This window comes from Xyrauchen texanus, chromosome 11, assembly GCF_025860055.1.
Source record: "Xyrauchen texanus isolate HMW12.3.18 chromosome 11, RBS_HiC_50CHRs, whole genome shotgun sequence".
NCBI classification, from domain to species: Eukaryota; Metazoa; Chordata; class Actinopteri; order Cypriniformes; family Catostomidae; genus Xyrauchen; species Xyrauchen texanus.
The window spans coordinates 8,261,818-8,280,279 of record NC_068286.1 but is presented as its reverse complement, the minus strand read 5'-3'; the positions used below and the strand labels follow the sequence as shown (position 1 = coordinate 8,280,279).

At 53.5% G+C, this 18,462-nt stretch overlaps 1 protein-coding gene across 1 annotated transcript; it reads right to left on the bottom strand.

Annotated features, from left to right (window-relative positions):
- Positions 1-4,313: 4,313 nt before the first annotated feature.
- LOC127652096 (uncharacterized) lies at positions 4,314-17,604 on the bottom strand. Its single transcript, XM_052138155.1, has 11 exons — positions 17,095-17,604; positions 15,664-15,776; positions 15,439-15,542; positions 14,982-15,150; positions 14,681-14,816; positions 12,012-12,346; positions 11,287-11,525; positions 8,533-8,756; positions 4,868-4,956; positions 4,562-4,638; positions 4,314-4,471 (listed from the first exon to the last, which is right to left on the bottom strand). The coding sequence occupies exons 1-11, from the start codon at positions 17,602-17,604 to the stop codon at positions 4,314-4,316; spliced, it is 2,154 nt and encodes a 717-aa protein (XP_051994115.1).
- Positions 17,605-18,462: the final 858 nt, after the last annotated feature.

Below are 18,462 nucleotides of genomic sequence, written 5' to 3'. Positions count from 1 at the left end.
GAAGTTTTTGACAATCCAGTGGTGTCAGATCAGCCTGATGAACTTTCGAGGTCTTATCCTGAGACATTTCCAGTTTGTGTGGTTACGTTCGGGCTCAGGAGTTAAATACTGTTGGTGACTTGGCTACATCTTTTATGGCATATAGTCTTATCAATGATGTTTTATCTGATGAGAGTAAGACTGTTGAGAGATCCCCTGTTCTGAGTACCTCGGGGGTGAAGTTGTGTGTGACGCGCGAGAGGATTATTTCTGCCCAGAAGGAGGATGAAAATCTTCAGAAGTGTTTTGCTGCTGCTGTTCTCCTAGAGAAAGCTCAAGAAAGAAAGGCTGCATATTATGTTGAAAACGATTTATTGATGCGTAAGTGGTGCTCTGGAATTACAGATGATGCTGAATGGAGTAGTGTGTATCAGATTGTGGTTCCTTTTTGCTACCAACAACACATTTTATCTCTAGCTCATGATCACGACTTATCAGGACATCTAGGCATAAAGAAAACGTATCACCGTATTCTGAGGCATTTCTTTTGGCCGAGATTAAAGGCTGACGTCACACAATTTTGCCGCACCTGCCGTATATGCCAGATTACTGGTAAACCGAATCAAGTAATCCCGTGTGCTCCTCTCGTACCTATTCCAGTGATGGGTGAACCGTTTGAGCATGTTATCGTCGATTGTGTCGGCCCTTTGCCTAAGTCTAAGACCGGTAATCAGTTTTTACTGACTGTAATGTGTACTGCGACCAGATTTCCGGAGGCAATTCCATTGAGGAAGATTACAGCGTCTGTTGTAACTACAGCACTTGTGAAATTTTTTTCTATGTTTGGTTTACCAAAAATTGTGCAGACAGATCAAGGCACTAATTTTCTTTTGAGGATTTTTTCTCAAGTGTTGTCCAGTTTAAATATCTCCCACAGGGTCGCCAGTGCTTACCACGCTGAAAGCGTGGGGGCAGTGGTGGCTCAGTGGTTGAGGCTCAGGGTTACTGAGCAGAAGGTCGGGGTTCAAGCCCCAGCACCACCAAGATGCCACTGTTGGGCCCTTGAGCAAGGCACTTAACTCCAGGTTGCTCCAGGGGGATTGTCCCTGTAATAAGTGTCACTGTAAGTTGCTTTGGATAAAAGCGTCTGCCAAATGCATAAATATAGAAAGCCAGGGGGCGCTCGAGCGTTTCCACCAAACGCTGAAGGCAATGCTTAGAAAGTATTGTATGGATACGGGTAAGGAATGGGATGAGGGTGTACCATTACTTTTGTTTGCGATCAGAGAAGCAGTTCAGGAAAGTCTTGGATTCAGTCCTACTGAATTAGTATTTGGACACACTGTCAGAGGACCCTTGAAAATGCTCAAGGAGAATCTGTTGTCTTTCGAGTCTAAGCCTAAATTGAATGTGATTGACTATGTGAGTAAGTTCCGTGAACGCTTACACAAAGCATGTTCGGTGGCCAAAGAGTCACTTGAAGTTGCTCAGAAAAAAATGAAGCGTCATTACGATCGTAAATCTGTACAGCGTACCTTTAACAAGGGCGATCAGGTGCTGGTGTTGCTGCCTATGGTAGGGTCGGCTTTGTCAGCACGATTTTCTGGACCATATGAGGTGGTAAGGAAAATTAGTAACACCGATTACGTTATCGGAACTCCTGATAGGAGAAGGAAGACCCGTGTGTGTCATGTAAACATGTTAAAGACTTTTCACAACAGAGAAGCTGTCCAGAATGTTTCACCTACAGATGAAATTACCGTTCCTGAGTCATCTCGTGTGTTAGTTGCTTGTGTTGCTGTCGAGATTGCTGATACGGAGGATGATGGGATAATCTTGCGTCATACTCATCAACAGTGTGCACGACTTAAGAACTCTGAAGTATGGACTGATTTTGCATCTCGTGTATCTCATTTATCTGAACAACAAGGGTGTGATATTATGCAGTTGATTGATGATTTTCCTGCATTGTTTAATGATGTACCTTCTTGCACTACAGTGTTAAGAGCACGATATTAACGTGGGTGAGGCTGCTCCGATCAAACAACACGCGTATCGCGTGAATACAGCGAAAAGAGATCTGATGCGGAAAGAGGTTGAGTATCTGTTAGAGCATGGACTTGCTCAATCCAGTTGTAGTTCCTGGAGTTCTCCGTGCTTACTGGTGCCGAAAAGCGATGGTACTGCACGATTCTGTACTGATTATCGGAAAGTAAATGCCGTAACTGTGCTGGATTGTTTTCCGTTGCCGCGCATGGAAGACTGTATTGACAACCTTGGTTCTGCTCGTTATGTCAGTAAGTTAGATTTGTTAAAAGGTTACTGGCAAGTTCCTCTTACGGCTCGTGCCTCTGACATTTCGGCATTTGTAACACCTGATAGTTTCCTCCAGTACTCCGTGATGGCTTTCGGGATGCGTAACGCACCAGCCACTTTTCAGCGACTCATCAATATTGTGCTGGCTGGGGTGCCAAAGTGTAACGCATATTTAGACGACCTAGTAGTGTATTCTACTGATTGGTTAGAACATGTGTCGTTATTGTGAACTGTTTTTGAGCGTCTCGAGGAAGCGTTGTTGACTTTAAACCTAGCTAAATGTGAATTTGGTCAGGCCACTATTACGTATCTTGGGAAGGAAGTTGGTCAAGGTCAAGTGTGCCCAGTAGAAGCAAAAGTTATCGCCATAGCGGAGTTTCCTGCTCCAGCCACCAGATGTGAACTCCGTCCCAAACGTTTTTATGGTCTGATGAATGTCAGCATGCTTTTCACTCAAAGTTCGTGCAATGCACCTATCTTAGCCGCACCCGACTGTGATTCTGCTTTTAAACTCGAGGTGGATGCCAGTGCCATTGGTGCTGGAGCTGTCTTAATTCAGGAAGGTAAAGATGGCATTGATCATCCTGTTATTTTTCGCGGAAGTTCAATAGACATCAGTTGAATTATTCGACGATCGAGAAGGAAGCATTAGCACTTTTAATGGCCCTCCAATATTTTGACGTGTATGTCGGATCGAGTAATATTCCAGTTACTGTGTTTACCGATAATAACCCTTTAGTTTTTCTGTTGCGTATGTATAATCAGAATCAACGTTTGATGCGTTGGTCTCTAATTGTACAGGGTTACAATCTGGTAATCAAACACAAGAAAGTGCGTCAGCTATCACATTTTCAACGCCCATCTAGAGTTGCTTATTGCGGCATTTGATAACTGTTTGAACAACTATGTTTGATCTATCCCATATAGTTGGTTCTTAAGGTGGGGGAGTGTTACGTTCCACGCGTGTTTTGTGTTCGTTTTTATTGTTCTGTGCACGTTAGTGTACTTTGCACGTGTTGGTTGTTGTGCTCATTATCTTCTCTGTCTCTAGCTCCCTCTCTCTGCACACAGGTTGCTGTAATTGGCGGAGTCGAACGTCAGTCATCGTTAAGGCAGCGCTTGACAACTAATTGGAGGCTGCCGGCTGGTTTTAAAAGGATGGCACGTTCATTCACGTTGTCTCTCTCTCTGTAGCGAAATGAGTGTGTGTATGGCTCTGCCTGCGACTTGAGTGGTGTGTGTGTGTTTTGTTCTTTGTACTTTTAGTACTAGCCATGTTATGTGAGCTTAGTTCTGATGTGTATGTCTAACTTTTCATTTGCTTGAGAAATTGTTTAACAACGGATATTGTGGGAAGAGAACGCAGGTCAGTATATCGCGATATACACTGCACCCGTAGCAAATGACTGTCTAGACACACCAGGTAAGACGTGAGTGCCAACCCCTGTATTTGTTTTGTTAGGTAGTTTAACTAGGGTGCTGTGTGCACTGAATATTTGGTTTATTTTCTACCTTTTTCTTTGGTTAGATTAGGGATTGTTTTGTTATATTTCGTTCTTTTCTCATTTATTGTTTATTTGTTCACCTACTTATTTTGTACATAGCACCCCTTATTGTTGTTCCTTTGACTGGATTCAGTGGCTTCGGCTTGTTGTAAATAAAGTCCAGTTTATCTTTTCATTCAATAAGAGCCTGTCATGTAATTTTCCACCACCTCTCCCCTTCAGCAGTACGTCAATATATAAATGTTACGGTATCTGCCCTAGACCTTTTAAGGTTTGTAACACCTTAAAACAGTGAAGTTGACATTATGCATCTAAAAGAAAAAAAAAAAAAACACCCCACAATTGTTTATACTCAAGGTTTCAATTTTATTTTTCTTGACTGCAATAAAAGTTGTAGAAAACACAAGATTTATAAGAAGTCCATTCAAATTAGCATGACATTTTGAAAGAATGTCATGGTAATTGCCATGAATTCTATTTATTTATTTTTTTTATATAAAAGTGCTTTAACTCCTAGTAGTCATCCAAATCCCAGAACAATTCGTCATCATTCTCAACAGCTAAACTAAACTCTGGCAGGGAATGTGGTGATGAATGGGTTGCAAAGGCTTCCTTCCAAAATTTCACTTCCCAAGACTTACTGGTGGTCATAGACTTGTAGCGATTGTTAGCTGTCAAAAAAAAAAAAAAAACCAGAACCTTATACTTTGGGAAACACAAAACAAACTTTAATGTCAGGGCAATCTTGCCATTATACGAACCAGAATTTCTATGAGGGGAATGACATGTTGATTCACAGCAGTCACAGACAGAGGGGTCATCATACAGCTCAGTCCACCTAAAGTAGAGGAAAATCTACAATTACCACTCATGTTACCATTTCTAGATCCAAAACTGCTGCACGAATTATGCTTTAAAACCACAGTAGATGCATGGACAAGCACATGCATTGATAGTGAAGCGATGCAATAAAAAATAAAAAAAACCTATTGTTCAAACAAATTGCAAGTGTTCATTAGTGTAGGGACAATTTTGAACAAAGCTGTACTCAAACATTTGAAACTCACTTATTGGTTTGAGTGTTGAACATGCATGACTTTGCACCAGCTGTAGGAGTTTCTGGTCCCAGGTCAAACTCACAATGCAGAAACATTGACTATGTGAAGAGGTGGTTGAAATTCAGTACCATTTAGATAATTTAAATATGAACTCTTAGTAATTATGTTTGTTTGGATCTCTTGAGGATTGAAAGTTCATACCTTTTGTGAACTATATACTGACTGGTCATGGTCAGACTGGTCGCGATCTGACTGGTCATCGTCTGACTGGCCGTGTGGCTTGCGGCCTTGGCTGGACTGGTCGTCCTCTGACTGGCCGTGTGGCTTGCGGCCTTGGCTGGACTGGTCGTCCTCTGACTGGCCGTCATCTGACTGGCCTGACTGGCCGTGTGGCTTGCGGCCTTGGCTGGACTGGTCGTGTGGCTTGCGGCCTTGGCTGGACTGGTCGCGGTCTGACTGGCCTGACTGGCCGTGTGGCTTGCGGCCTTGGCTGGACTGGTCGTCCTCTGACTGGCCGTGTGGCTTGCGGCCTTGGCTGGACTGGTCGTCCTCTGACTGGCCGTGTGGCTTGCGGCCTTGGCTGGACTGGTCGTGTGGCTTGCGGCCTTGGCTGGACTGGTCGCGGTCTGACTGGTCGTGTGGCTTGCGGCCTTGGCTGGACTGGTCGTCCTCTGACTGGTCGTCATCTGACTGGCCTGACTGGCTGTGTGGCTTGCGGCCTTGGCTGGACTGGTCGTGTGGCTTGCGGCCTTGGCTGGACTGGTCGCGGTCTGACTGGTCGTGTGGCTTGCGGCCTTGGCTGGACTGGTCGTGGTCTGACTGGCCGTGTGGCTTGCGGCCTTGGCTGGACTGGTCGCGGTCTGACTGGCCGTGTGGCTTGCGGCCTTGGCTGGACTGGTTGTCCTCTGACTGGCCGTGTGGCTTGCGGCCTTGGCTGGACTGGTCATGGTCTGACTGGCCGTGTGGCTTGCGGCCTTGGCTGGACTGGTCGCGGTCTGACTGGCCGTCATCTGACTGGCCTGACTGGCCGTGTGGCTTGCGGCCTTGGCTGGACTGGTCGCGGTCTGACTGGTCGTCGTCTGACTGGCCTGACTGGCCGTGTGGCTTGCGGTCTTGGCTGGACTGGTCATGGTCTGACTGGTCGTGTGGCTTGCGGCCTTGGCTGGACTGGTCGCGGTCTGACTGGCCGTGTGGCTTGCGGCCTTGGCTGGACTGGTTGTCCTCTGACTGGCCGTGTGGCTTGCGGCCTTGGCTGGACTGGTCGTGGTCTGACTGGCCGTGTGGCTTGCGGCCTTGGCTGGACTGGTCGTGGTCTGACTGGCCGTGTGGCTTGCGGCCTTGGCTGGACTGGTCGCGGTCTGACTGGTCGTCGTCTGACTGGCCGTGTGGCTTGCGGCCTTGGCTGGACTGGTCGCGGTCTGACTGGCCGTGTGGCTTGCGGCCTTGGCTGGACTGGTCGCGGTCTGACTGGCCGTGTGGCTTGCGGCCTTGGCTGGACTGGTCGTCCTCTGACTGGCCGTGTGGCTTGCGGCCTTGGCTGGACTGGTCACGGTCTGACTGGCCGTGTGGCTTGCGGCCTTGGCTGGACTGGTCACGGTCTGACTGGCCATCGTCTGACTGGCCGTGTGGCTTGCGGCCTTGGCTGGACTGGTCACGGTCTGACTGGTCGTCGTCTGACTGGCCTGACTGGCCGTGTGGCTTGCGGCCTTGGCTGGACTGGTCGTCCTCTGACTGGCCGTGTGGCTTGCGGCCTTGGCTGGACTGGTCACGGTCTGACTGGCCGTGTGGCTTGCGGCCTTGGCTGGACTGGTCGCGGTCTGACTGGCCGTGTGGCTTGCGGCCTTGGCTGGACTGGTCGTCCTCTGACTGGCCGTGTGGCTTGCGGCCTTGGCTGGACTGGTCACGGTCTGACTGGCCGTGTGGCTTGCGGCCTTGGCTGGACTGGTCGTGGTCTGACTGGCCGTGTGGCTTGCGGCCTTGGCTGGACTGGTCGCGGTCTGACTGGTCGTCGTCTGACTGGCCGTGTGGCTTGCGGCCTTGGCTGGACTGGTCGCGGTCTGACTGGCCGTGTGGCTTGCGGCCTTGGCTGGACTGGTCGCGGTCTGACTGGCCGTCATCTGACTGGCCTGACTGGCCGTGTGGCTTGCGGCCTTGGCTGGACTGGTCGCGGTCTGACTGGTCGTCGTCTGACTGGCCTGACTGGCCGTGTGGCTTGCGGTCTTGGCTGGACTGGTCACGGTCTGACTGGTCGTGTGGCTTGCGGCCTTGGCTGGACTGGTCGCGGTCTGACTGGCCGTGTGGCTTGCGGCCTTGGCTGGACTGGTCGCGAATTGACTGGCCGTGTGGCTTGCGGCCTTGGCTGGACTGGTCGTCCTCTGACTGGCCGTGTGGCTTGCGGCCTTGGCTGGACTGGTCGTCCTCTGACTGGTCGCGGTCTGACTGGCCGTGTGGCTTGCGGCCTTGGCTGGACTGGTCGCGGTCTGACTGGTCGTCATCTGACTGGCCTGACTGGCTGTGTGGCTTGCGGCCTTGGCTGGACTGGTCGTGTGGCTTGCGGCCTTGGCTGGACTGGTCGTCCTCTGACTGGCCGTGTGGCTTGCGGCCTTGGCTGGACTGGTCGTGGTCTGACTGGCCGTCATCTGACTGGCCTGACTGGCCGTGTGGCTTGCGGCCTTGGCTGGACTGGTCGTGTGGCTTGCGGCCTTGGCTGGACTGGTCGCGGTCTGACTGGTCGTCGTCTGACTGGCCTGACTGGCCGTGTGGCTTGCGGCCTTGGCTGGACTGGTCGTCCTCTGACTGGCCGTGTGGCTTGCGGCCTTGGCTGGACTGGTCGTCCTCTGACTGGTCGCGGTCTGACTGGCCGTGTGGCTTGCGGCCTTGGCTGGACTGGTCGCGGTCTGACTGGTCGTCATCTGACTGGCCTGACTGGCTGTGTGGCTTGCGGCCTTGGCTGGACTGGTTGTGTGGCTTGCGGCCTTGGCTGGACTGGTCGCGGTCTGACTGGTCGTGTGGCTTGCGGCCTTGGCTGGACTGGTCGTCCTCTGACTGGCCGTGTGGCTTGCGGCCTTGGCTGGACTGGTCGTGGTCTGACTGGCCGTGTGGCTTGCGGCCTTGTCTGGACTGGTCGCGGTCTGACTGGCCGTCATCTGACTGGCCTGACTGGCCGTGTGGCTTGCGGCCTTGGCTGGACTGGTCGCGGTCTGACTGGTCGTGTGGCTTGCGGCCTTGGCTGGACTGGTCGCGGTCTGACTGGCCGTGTGGCTTGCGGCCTTGGCTGGACTGGTCGCGGTCTGACTGGCCGTGTGGCTTGCGGCCTTGGCTGGACTGGTCGCGGTCTGACTGGCCGTGTGGCTTGCGGCCTTGGCTGGACTGGTCGCGGTCTGACTGGCCGTCGTCTGACTGGCCTGACTGGCCGTGTGGCTTGCGGCCTTGGCTGGACTGGTCGCGGTCTGACTGGTCGTCGTCTGACTGGCCTGACTGGCCGTGTGGCTTGCGGTCTTGGCTGGACTGGTCATGGTCTGACTGGTCGTGTGGCTTGCGGCCTTGGCTGGACTGGTCGCGGTCTGACTGGCCGTGTGGCTTGCGGCCTTGGCTGGACTGGTTGTCCTCTGACTGGCCGTGTGGCTTGCGGCCTTGGCTGGACTGGTCGTGGTCTGACTGGCCGTGTGGCTTGCGGCCTTGGCTGGACTGGTCGCGGTCTGATTGGTCGTCATCTGACTGGCCTGACTGGCCGTGTGGCTTGCGGCCTTGGCTGGACTGGTCGCGGTCTGACTGGCCGTCATCTGACTGGCCTGACTGGCCGTGTGGCTTGCGGCCTTGGCTGGACTGGTCGCGGTCTGACTGGTCGTCGTCTGACTGGCCTGACTGGCCTGACTGGCCGTGTGGCTTGCGGTCTTGGCTGGACTGGTCATGGTCTGACTGGTCGTGTGGCTTGCGGCCTTGGCTGGACTGGTCGCGGTCTGACTGGCCGTGTGGCTTGCGGCCTTGGCTGGACTGGTCGTGGTCTGACTGGCCGTGTGGCTTGCGGCCTTGGCTGGACTGGTCGTGGTCTGACTGGCCGTGTGGCTTGCGGCCTTGGCTGGACTGGTCGCGGTCTGACTGGCCGTGTGGCTTGCGGCCTTGGCTGGACTGGTCGCGGTCTGACTGGCCGTGTGGCTTGCGGCCTTGGCTGGACTGGTCGCGGTCTGACTGGTCGTCGTCTGACTGGCCGTGTGGCTTGCGGCCTTGGCTGGACTGGTCGCGGTCTGACTGGCCGTGTGGCTTGCGGCCTTGGCTGGACTGGTCGTCCTCTGACTGGCCGTGTGGCTTGCGGCCTTGGCTGGACTGGTCGTCCTCTGACTGGCCATCGTCTGACTGGCCGTGTGGCTTGCGGCCTTGGCTGGACTGGTCACGGTCTGACTGGTCGTCGTCTGACTGGCCTGACTGGCCGTGTGGCTTGCGGCCTTGGCTGGACTGGTCGTCCTCTGACTGGCCGTGTGGCTTGCGGCCTTGGCTGGACTGGTCACGGTCTGACTGGCCGTGTGGCGTGCGGCCTTGGCTGGACAGGTCATGTGGCTTGCGGCCTTGGCTGGACTGGTCGCGGTCTGACTGGCCGTGTGGCTTGCGGCCTTGGCTGGACTGGTCGTCCTCTGACTGGCCGTGTGGCTTGCGGCCTTGGCTGGACTGGTCACGGTCTGACTGGCCGTGGTCTGACTGGCCGTGTGGCTTGCGGCCTTGGCTGGACTGGTCGTCCTCTGACTGGCCGTGTGGCTTGCGGCCTTGGCTGGACTGGTCACGGTCTGACTGGTCGTGTGGCTTGCGGCCTTGGCTGGACTGGTCACGGTCTGACTGGTCGTCGTCTGACTGGCCTGACTGGCCGTGTGGCTTGCGGCCTTGGCTGGATTGGTCGTCCTCTGACTGGCCATGTGGCTTGCGGCCTTGGCTGGACTGGTCGTCCTCTGACTGGCTGTGTGGCTTGCGGCCTTGGCTGGACTGGTCGTGGTCTGACTGGCCGTGTGGCTTGCGGCCTTGGCTGGACTGGTCGCGGTCTGACTGGTCGTCATCTGACTGGCCTGACTGGCTGTGTGGCTTGCGGCCTTGGCTGGACTGGTCGTGTGGCTTGCGGCCTTGGCTGGACTGGTCGCGGTCTGACTGGTCGTCGTCTGACTGGCCTGACTGGCCGTGTGGCTTGCGGCCTTGGCTGGACTGGTCACGGTCTGACTGGTCGTGTGGCTTGCGGCCTTGGCTGGACTGGTCGCGGTCTGACTGGCCGTGTGGCTTGCGGCCTTGGCTGGACTGGTCGCGGTCTGACTGGCCGTGTGGCTTGCGGCCTTGGCTGGACTGGTCGCGGTCTGACTGGTCGTCATCTGACTGGCCTGACTGGCTGTGTGGCTTGCGGCCTTGGCTGGACTGGTCGTGTGGCTTGCGGCCTTGGCTGGACTGGTCGCGGTCTGACTGGCCGTCGTCTGACTGGCCTGACTGGCCGTGTGGCTTGCGGCCTTGGCTGGACTGGTCGCGATCTGACTGGCCGTGTGGCTTGCGGCCTTGGCTGGACTGGTCGCGATCTGACTGGCCGTGTGGCTTGCGGCCTTGGCTGGACTGGTCGCGATCTGACTGGCCGTGGTCTGACTGGCCATGTGGCTTGCGGCCTTGGCTGGACTGGTCGTCCTCTGACTGGCCGTGTGGCTTGCGGCCTTGGCTGGACTGGTCGTCCTCTGACTGGCCGTGTGGCTTGCGGCCTTGGCTGGACTGGTCGTCCTCTGACTGGCCGTGTGGCTTGCGGCCTTGGCTGGACTGGTCGTCCTCTGACTGGTCGTCATCTGACTGGCCTGACTGGCCGTGTGGCTTGCGGCCTTGGCTGGACTGGTCGCCCTCTGACTGGCCGTGTGGCTTGCGGCCTTGGCTGGACTGGTCGTCCTCTGACTGGCCGTGTGGCTTGCGGCCTTGGCTGGACTGGTCGTCCTCTGACTGGCCGTGTGGCTTGCGGCCTTGGCTGGACTGGTCGCGGTCTGACTGGTCGTCATCTGACTGGCTGTGTGGCTTGCGGCCTTGGCTGGACTGGTCGCGATCTGACTGGCCGTGTGGCTTGCGGCCTTGGCTGGACTGGTCGCGGTCTGACTGGCCGTGTGGCTTGCGGCCTTGGCTGGACTGGTCGTGATCTGACTGGCCATCGTCTGACTGGCCGTGTGGCTTGCGGCCTTGGCTGGACTGGTTGTCGTCTGACTGGCCGTGTGGCTTGCGGCCTTGGCTGGAGAGGTCATGTGGCTTGCGGCCTTGGCTGGACTGGTCGCGGTCTGACTGGCCGTGTGGCTTGCCGCCTTGGCTGGACTGGTCGCGGTCTGACTGGCCGTGTGGCTTGCCGCCTTGGCTGGACTGGTCGCGGTCTGACTGGCCGTGTGGCTTGCCGCCTTGGCTGGACTGGTCGCGGTCTGACTGGCCGTGTGGCTTGCCGCCTTGGCTGGACTGGTCGTCGTCGCGGTCTGACTGGTCGCGGTCTGACTGGCCGTGTGGCTTGCGGCCTTGGTCTGACTGACCGTGTGGCTTGCGGCCTTGGTCTGACTGACCGTGTGGCTTGCGGCCTTGGCTGGACTGGCCATCGTCTGACTGGTCGTGTGGCTTGCGGCCTTGGCTGGACTGGTCGCGGTCTGACTGGCCATCGTCTGACTGGTCGTGTGGCTTGCGGCCTTGGCTGGACTGGTCGCGGTCTGACTGGCCGTGTGGCTTGTGGCCTTGGCTGGACTGGTCGCGGTCTGACTGGCCATCGTCTGACTGGTCGTGTGGCTTGCGGCCTTGGCTGGACTGGTCCTCCGCTGACTGGCCGTGTGGCTTGTGGCCTTGGCTGGACTGGTCGTCATCTGACTGGCCGTGTGGCTTGTGGCCTTGGCTGGACTGGTCGTCCCCTGACTGGTCGCGATCTGACTGGCCGTGTGGCTTGCGGCCTTGGCTGGACTGGTCGCGGTCTGACTGGTCGCGATCTGACTGGCCGTGTGGCTTGCGGCCTTGGCTGGACTGGTCGTCCCCTGACTGGTCGCGGTCTGACTGGCCGTGTGGCTTGCGGCCTTGGCTGGATTGGTCGTCTGCTGACTGGTCGTCCGCTGACTGGTCGTGTGGCTTGCGGCCTTGGCTGGACTGGTCATGGTCTGACTGGCCGTGTGGCTTGTGGCCTTGGCTGGACTGGTTGCGGTCAGACTGGCTGTGTGGCTTGCGGCCTTGGCTGGACTGGTCGTGGTCTAACTGGTCAAGGTCTTGGCCTTGGCTGGACTGGTCGTCGTCTGACTGGTCATCGTCTGACTGGTCGTGTGGCTCGCGGCCTTGGCTGGACTGGTCGCGGTCTGACTGGTCGTCGTCTGACTGGCCGTGTGGCTTGCGGCCTTGGCCTGACTGGTCGTATGGCTTGCGGCCTTGGCCTGACTGGTCGCGGTCAGACGACGACCAGTCAGACTGGCCTGACTGGCCGTGTGGCTTGCGGCCTTGGCTGGACTGGTCGCGGTCTGACTGGTCGTCCTCTGACTGGCCGTGTGGCTTGTGGCCTTGGCTGGACTGGTCGCGGTCTGACTGGCCGTGTGGCTTGCCGCCTTGGCTGGACTGGTTGCGGTCAGACTGGCCGTGTGGCTTGCCGCCTTGGCTGGACTGGTCGCGGTCTGACTGGCCGTGTGGCTTGCCGCCTTGGCTGGACTGGTTGCGGTCAGACTGGCTGTGTGGCTTGCGGCCTTGGCTGGACTGGTCGCGGTCTAACTGGTCAAGGTCTTGGCTGGATTGGTCGTGGTCTAACTGGTCAAGGTCTTGGCTGGACTGGTCATGGTCTGACTGGTCATCATCTGACTGGTCGTGTGGCTTGCTGCCTTGGCTGGACTGATCGCGGTCTGACTGCCCGTGTGGCTTGCGGCCTTGGCTGGACTGGTCGCGGTCTGACTGGCCGTGTGGCTTGCCGCCTTGGCTGGACTGGTCGTCCTCTGACTGGCCGTGTGGCTTGTGGCCTTGGCTGGACTGGTCGCGGTCTGACTGGCCGTGTGGCTTGCCGCCTTGGCTGGACTGGTTGCGGTCAGACTGGCCGTGTGGCTTGCCGCCTTGGCTGGACTGGTCGCGGTCTGACTGGCCGTGTGGCTTGCCGCCTTGGCTGGACTGGTTGCGGTCAGACTGGCTGTGTGGCTTGCGGCCTTGGCTGGACTGGTCGCGGTCTAACTGGTCAAGGTCTTGGCTGGATTGGTCGTGGTCTAACTGGTCAAGGTCTTGGCTGGACTGGTCATGGTCTGACTGGTCATCATCTGACTGGTCGTGTGGCTTGCTGCCTTGGCTGGACTGGTCGCGGTCTGACTGCCCGTGTGGCTTGCGGCCTTGGCTGGACTGGTCGCGGTCTGACTGGCCGTGTGGCTTGCCGCCTTGGCTGGACTGGTCGTCCTCTGACTGGCCGTGTGGCTTGCCGCCTTGGCTGGACTGGTCGTCCTCTGACTGGCCGTGTGGCTTGCCGCCTTGGCTGGACTGGTCGTCCTCTGACTGGCCGTGTGGCTTGCCGCCTTGGCTGGACTGGTCGTCCTCTGACTGGCCATGTGGCTTGCCGCCTTGGCTGGACTGGTCGCGGTCTGACTGGCCGTGTGGCTTGCGGCCTTGGCTGGACTGGTCGCGGTCTGACTGGTCGTCGTCTGACTGGCCGTGTGGCTTGTGGCCTTGGCTGGACTGGTCGTCCTCTGACTGGCCGTGTGGCTTGCCGCCTTGGCTGGACTGGTCGTCCTCTGACTGGCCGTGTGGCTTGTGGCCTTGGCTGGACTGGTCGCGGTCTGACTGGCCGTGTGGCTTGCGGCCTTGGCTGGACTGGTTGCGGTCAGACTGGCCGTGTGGCTTGCGGCCTTGGCTGGACTGGTCGCGGTCAGACTGGCCGTGTGGCTTGCGGCCTTGGCTGGACTGGTCGCGGTCTGACTGGCCGTCGTCTGACTGGCCGTGTGGCTTGCGGCCTTGGCTGGACTGGTCGTGGTCTAACTGGTCAAGGTCTTGGCCTTGGCTGGACTGGTCGTGATCTGACTGGTCATCGTCTGACTGGTCGTGTGGCTTGCTGCCTTGGCTGGACTGGTCGCGGTCTGACTGCCCATGTGGCTTGCGGCCTTGGCTGGACTGGTTGCGGTCTGACTGGCCGTGTGGCTTGCGGCCTTGGCTGGACTGGTCGCGGTCTGACTGGCCGTGTGGCTTGCGGCCTTGGCTGGACTGGTCGCGGTCTGACTGGCCGTGTGGCTTGCGGCCTTGGCTGGACTGGTCGCGGTCTGACTGGCCGTCGTCTGACTGGCCGTGTGGCTTGCTGCCTTGGCTGGACTGGTCGCGGTCTGACTGGCCGTGTGGCTTGCGGCCTTGGCTGGACTGGTCGCGGTCTGACTGGCCGTGTGGCTTGCGGCCTTGGCTGGACTGGTAATCGACTGACTGGCCATGTGGCTTGCGGCCTTGGCTGGACTGGTCGTCCGCTGACTGGTCGCGGTCTGACTGGCCATGTGGCTTGCGGCCTTGGCCGGACAGGTCGCGGTCTGACTGGTCGTGTGGCTTGCGGCCTTGGCTGGACTGGTCAGGATCTGACTGGTCCTCGTCTGACTGGCCGTGTGGCTTGCGGCCTTGGCTGGACTGGTCAGGATCTGACTGGTCCTCGTCTGACTGGCCGTGTGGCTTGCGGCCTTGGCTGGACTGGTCGCGGTCTGACTGGCCGTGTGGCTTGCGGCCTTGGCTGGACTGGTCGCGGCCTGACTGTTCGTGGTCGAGGCTAGTCTGGTCATGGTCGGATTGGCCGTGCGACTCCTGGTCGGACTGTTGGCCAGAGTGATTGTTTGAACCATGGCCGGACAACTTATGCCTGGAATGATAGCTGGCCTGATTACAGGACTCATTGAAATAAGGTGGCATCGCATCTGTAAATATAAAGGCTGGAAAGCACAGTCTCACAGTAGTTTTGTCAGCAGTGGTGTAGAACTTGGTCAGACTATTGTTCTTGCTGTTCACCAGGCATCTACATTCACACAGAATGTAAATTAATGCAGAAGCAGATACATTTGTCTGGTTTAACTCAATCTAAAACAAAATGGCAAGCTTTACTACAGTAAATATGGTACTCCTACAATATATAAAAAAATACCAAAAAAAAAAAGCAGCAAGTAATAGCTTCAGCACTTACCCATAATTTGCAACCACAACATATTTGTCCACTGGTTTTTCAGAGGAAGTGACAATACAGCGGTTCAGATACAGCCTCTCATTTTTACCACTTTTGGGGCCTTGGGCTTCAAAGCATATAGGTTGGCCAATAAGAAAACTCTGACTAGCAGGAATCACGTTCCAAGATGCTGAAATTTCATACAAAGAAAATTTGTGTGGCAAGAAATGAGCACCATACCAGCTTCTATGACCATTTTAAAAATGGACAAATTAGGTTAAAATATATACCAAAACAAATTGAAAACCTGCATGTTAAAAATATGTTTTAATAAAAATGCAAAAGTTTCTAGACCAACTTTGTTAAAATTAGTCATGGTTGTTAGCAGAATAAAACATTTCTCAGTAGGCTAAAATACAAAACACCACAGTCTGACATGACGCTTGAAGGGGTAAGAAAAAAAAAAAAGCCTACATACCATCCATTGCAGTAAGTGTAACCCCTCCTCTAGTTTGTAGGCCTCTATACAAGGTTTTACTCCCAATCTTGGGCAAGAAACCAACTTGATAAGAGCGATGGAACCTATAAAATAAACACATTTAAGAAACCGCAACCACTCAACAGGATGCATTTATATTGAGCATTATTCAATTTCAAAAAGGTAGTTCAAGAGGTCTAGGTGAGAAAAAATTAAAAGTTTTACTTAGTGTAGCGACAGTGAACCGGCACGGAAAACGGCAGCTCCCAAACGACCGGCCCATTGACGGGTGGTTTATAGCAAAGTGTATTAGAGTAGATCACCCTATTATCATCCTCCTGAAATGATAATGCACACATTACATTCCACAAAATAGAAACCAAGAGACATACCTCAGCGTTTCCCTTATATGCATTCAGCAGCGGCGCGGTTGAAATTTCACGTTTAATCATTCTTTACGCAACACTTGCTATAGCTGCTCGTTCCACACAGTGCACACTGTTGAATGGCGATGTGAAACACACCGTGACGTTATTCACTTAACCATTAAGCGGAGGAATCGTTATATCGGTCCACAAATATGAACAATTTAAATCAATAGTCTTGTCCATGTATCAAACTGCAATTCCAGAATATGCGCAGATAAAACCGGATTAACTGAATCCAGCTCTCCCCCTCTCGTGCGGATCATTGAACGCTTGAGCAGAGAGAGAGAGAGAGAGAGAGAGAGAGAGAGAGAGAGAGAGAGAGAGAGAGAGAGAGAGAGAGATTCATCGGTTAACATTTTTAGTGCATTTTGTCAAAGTTAAAAGGCCATTTAAATGTAACGGAGTATTGACTCGTTAATTCCTGAAAACATACTCCAAGTGAACACAAAAGTAGATGTTGGGGGAGTGCAAGTTTGTCACCATTAACTTTAATTTTATAGAAAATATGCAGTGAACATAAACTAAACGTTGCCTAAAATCATTTGGGTTCCACAGAAGAGGCTTGAGGGGGAGTAATGACAGAATGGCCTTTAACGCATGATAAAATAGGCCTACTGCCAAAAACACAAATGTAAATTAAAACTAAATGAATGACGTCTTGCTGAGAAACAAGTGACCAATAGAAGTACCAGAATTAGGCAATATAGCATACATCACATTCTATTCTAATTTTATGCCATTGCTCCACCGACGCGCGTTAACACGGGTCCGGCGTTACAGACGCACAACAGCACCTCTGCTGAAAACCAAATAAATATTAGGGGTAACACTGGACCTAGTTAAAGCAAAGGGTTCACCCAATCAAAAGTTCTCTAGTTTACTCAGCCTCATGCAATACCAGATGTGTATGGGTTAGTGGTGCTTTGAGCAAAGTTTTGGCCACCAAGACCTTGCATTGCATGGACCAACAGGGCACATTCTTAATCTTAGTTTGTGTTCTGCAGAATAAAGTCTCACACATGTGGTATCGCATAAGGTTGAGTGAACGAGAGAATTAGTCTTGACACACACAGCAGGTCTCCCAACCAGAGACGCTGACAAGTTCCCAAAACCTCTCGAGATCAGTCGAACGAGGGTTGAAGAACAGCTAACCAATTTAGTCCGATTAAAGCACTTATTTTTCAGCAGTGCAATAATAAAAAAATAAAAAATAAAACACTCTACCTACCCTTCGTCTTACGTCACACCCTGTCAGAGGTGATGTAAAATAGTAGTGAGTTGTTGTGACTTTATTGACAGGGCAGCTTCCCATCTTGAGGTGTTCCGATGCTTTGGGGCTGGAGAAAACACTCCTGAGGATTCTCACATACATTCGGTCCAAGAAGCACAACACCTGCACTTTTCTTTCAGCAGTAGATGGAGGCGGTTTCGGAGGAGGATTCCCGGGCAGTAGTATTGATTTGACGAGTTCAGACACCGGCCTTATGCCCACCTCTGGAGTGAAAAGCTCTTTGTGGAGTTGAGAAGCCGAAATCCGTACTGACTTTGGCAATTTTAAAACAGGAGCTGGTGGTATATCTTGTGGACCACTTTTGAATCGTGGACTAAAAGCATGTAGTCTGAAATTCTCCATAGAGCGCCATTTCTCCTCTGTATTAATATGGCCATCCTTAAAAGGTAAAGTGTCGACCAAACACTTCGTGTTAAGAAAAACAATAAATATAACGTTCACCCACATCATCTACCGTCTGTGAGTTTCTCTACACGTAGTTAATTTCCATTAAGGCCGAACATACCAGTGGAAGTGCTGGCAGGATATTTGTAGGATCCGTGTAACAAGAGACAGACACCTGATGATAGTTGCGGTCTTTAATCAGTGATGTAAACTTGACAGTATTAATTAAGCTATTAAGCTTGACATCTGCTGGACAGATGTTGGAATTGCATGTATCAATGAAATCCGTGTATCGTTAATTTCATATTCAATTTGGAATTAAAAATCGGAGAAAACCCCCCCGACTAATTTCATTATTCGTGTACAAAACCAATATTAAAAACAAATAATTACATGTATTTCGTAATTTCGAATTAATGCTAAAGTTATAAATATGAAATTGGAAAAATAGCCACGGGACACTGTGCGTTTTCATTATTTGATTTCACTAATATATGGCTTGAATATTTGATTCGCACCTGAAATGCAGTTAATATTAAAATCTTTACCATTTATTTGCCAAAACTGTGTATTGCAGCTGAGCCATCTCTCTCATCAATTAGCTAGATCTATCAGACAGCCCCACACATTAACCTGCTGTCTTGGTTTTAAATGAGATGACAAAAATAACCATATTCATAAGACTATTGAAGCATATGCCTACCTTGTAAAGACTTATAGGCTTAGATTTAACTGTGGGGTAAAGTTAGTTTAGGTTCGATATTCATACTTGCCTTATTTTCACATTCCAAAGATTGTAGGAAGTTCCCAGTAGGCAGACCGAATTTCTAAAGTTGAGATTTTTACAGTATGTCCTATAATATTAGTATTAGATTATTAATGTATTAACTAAAATTCACCCCAAAAAATATTTATACATTC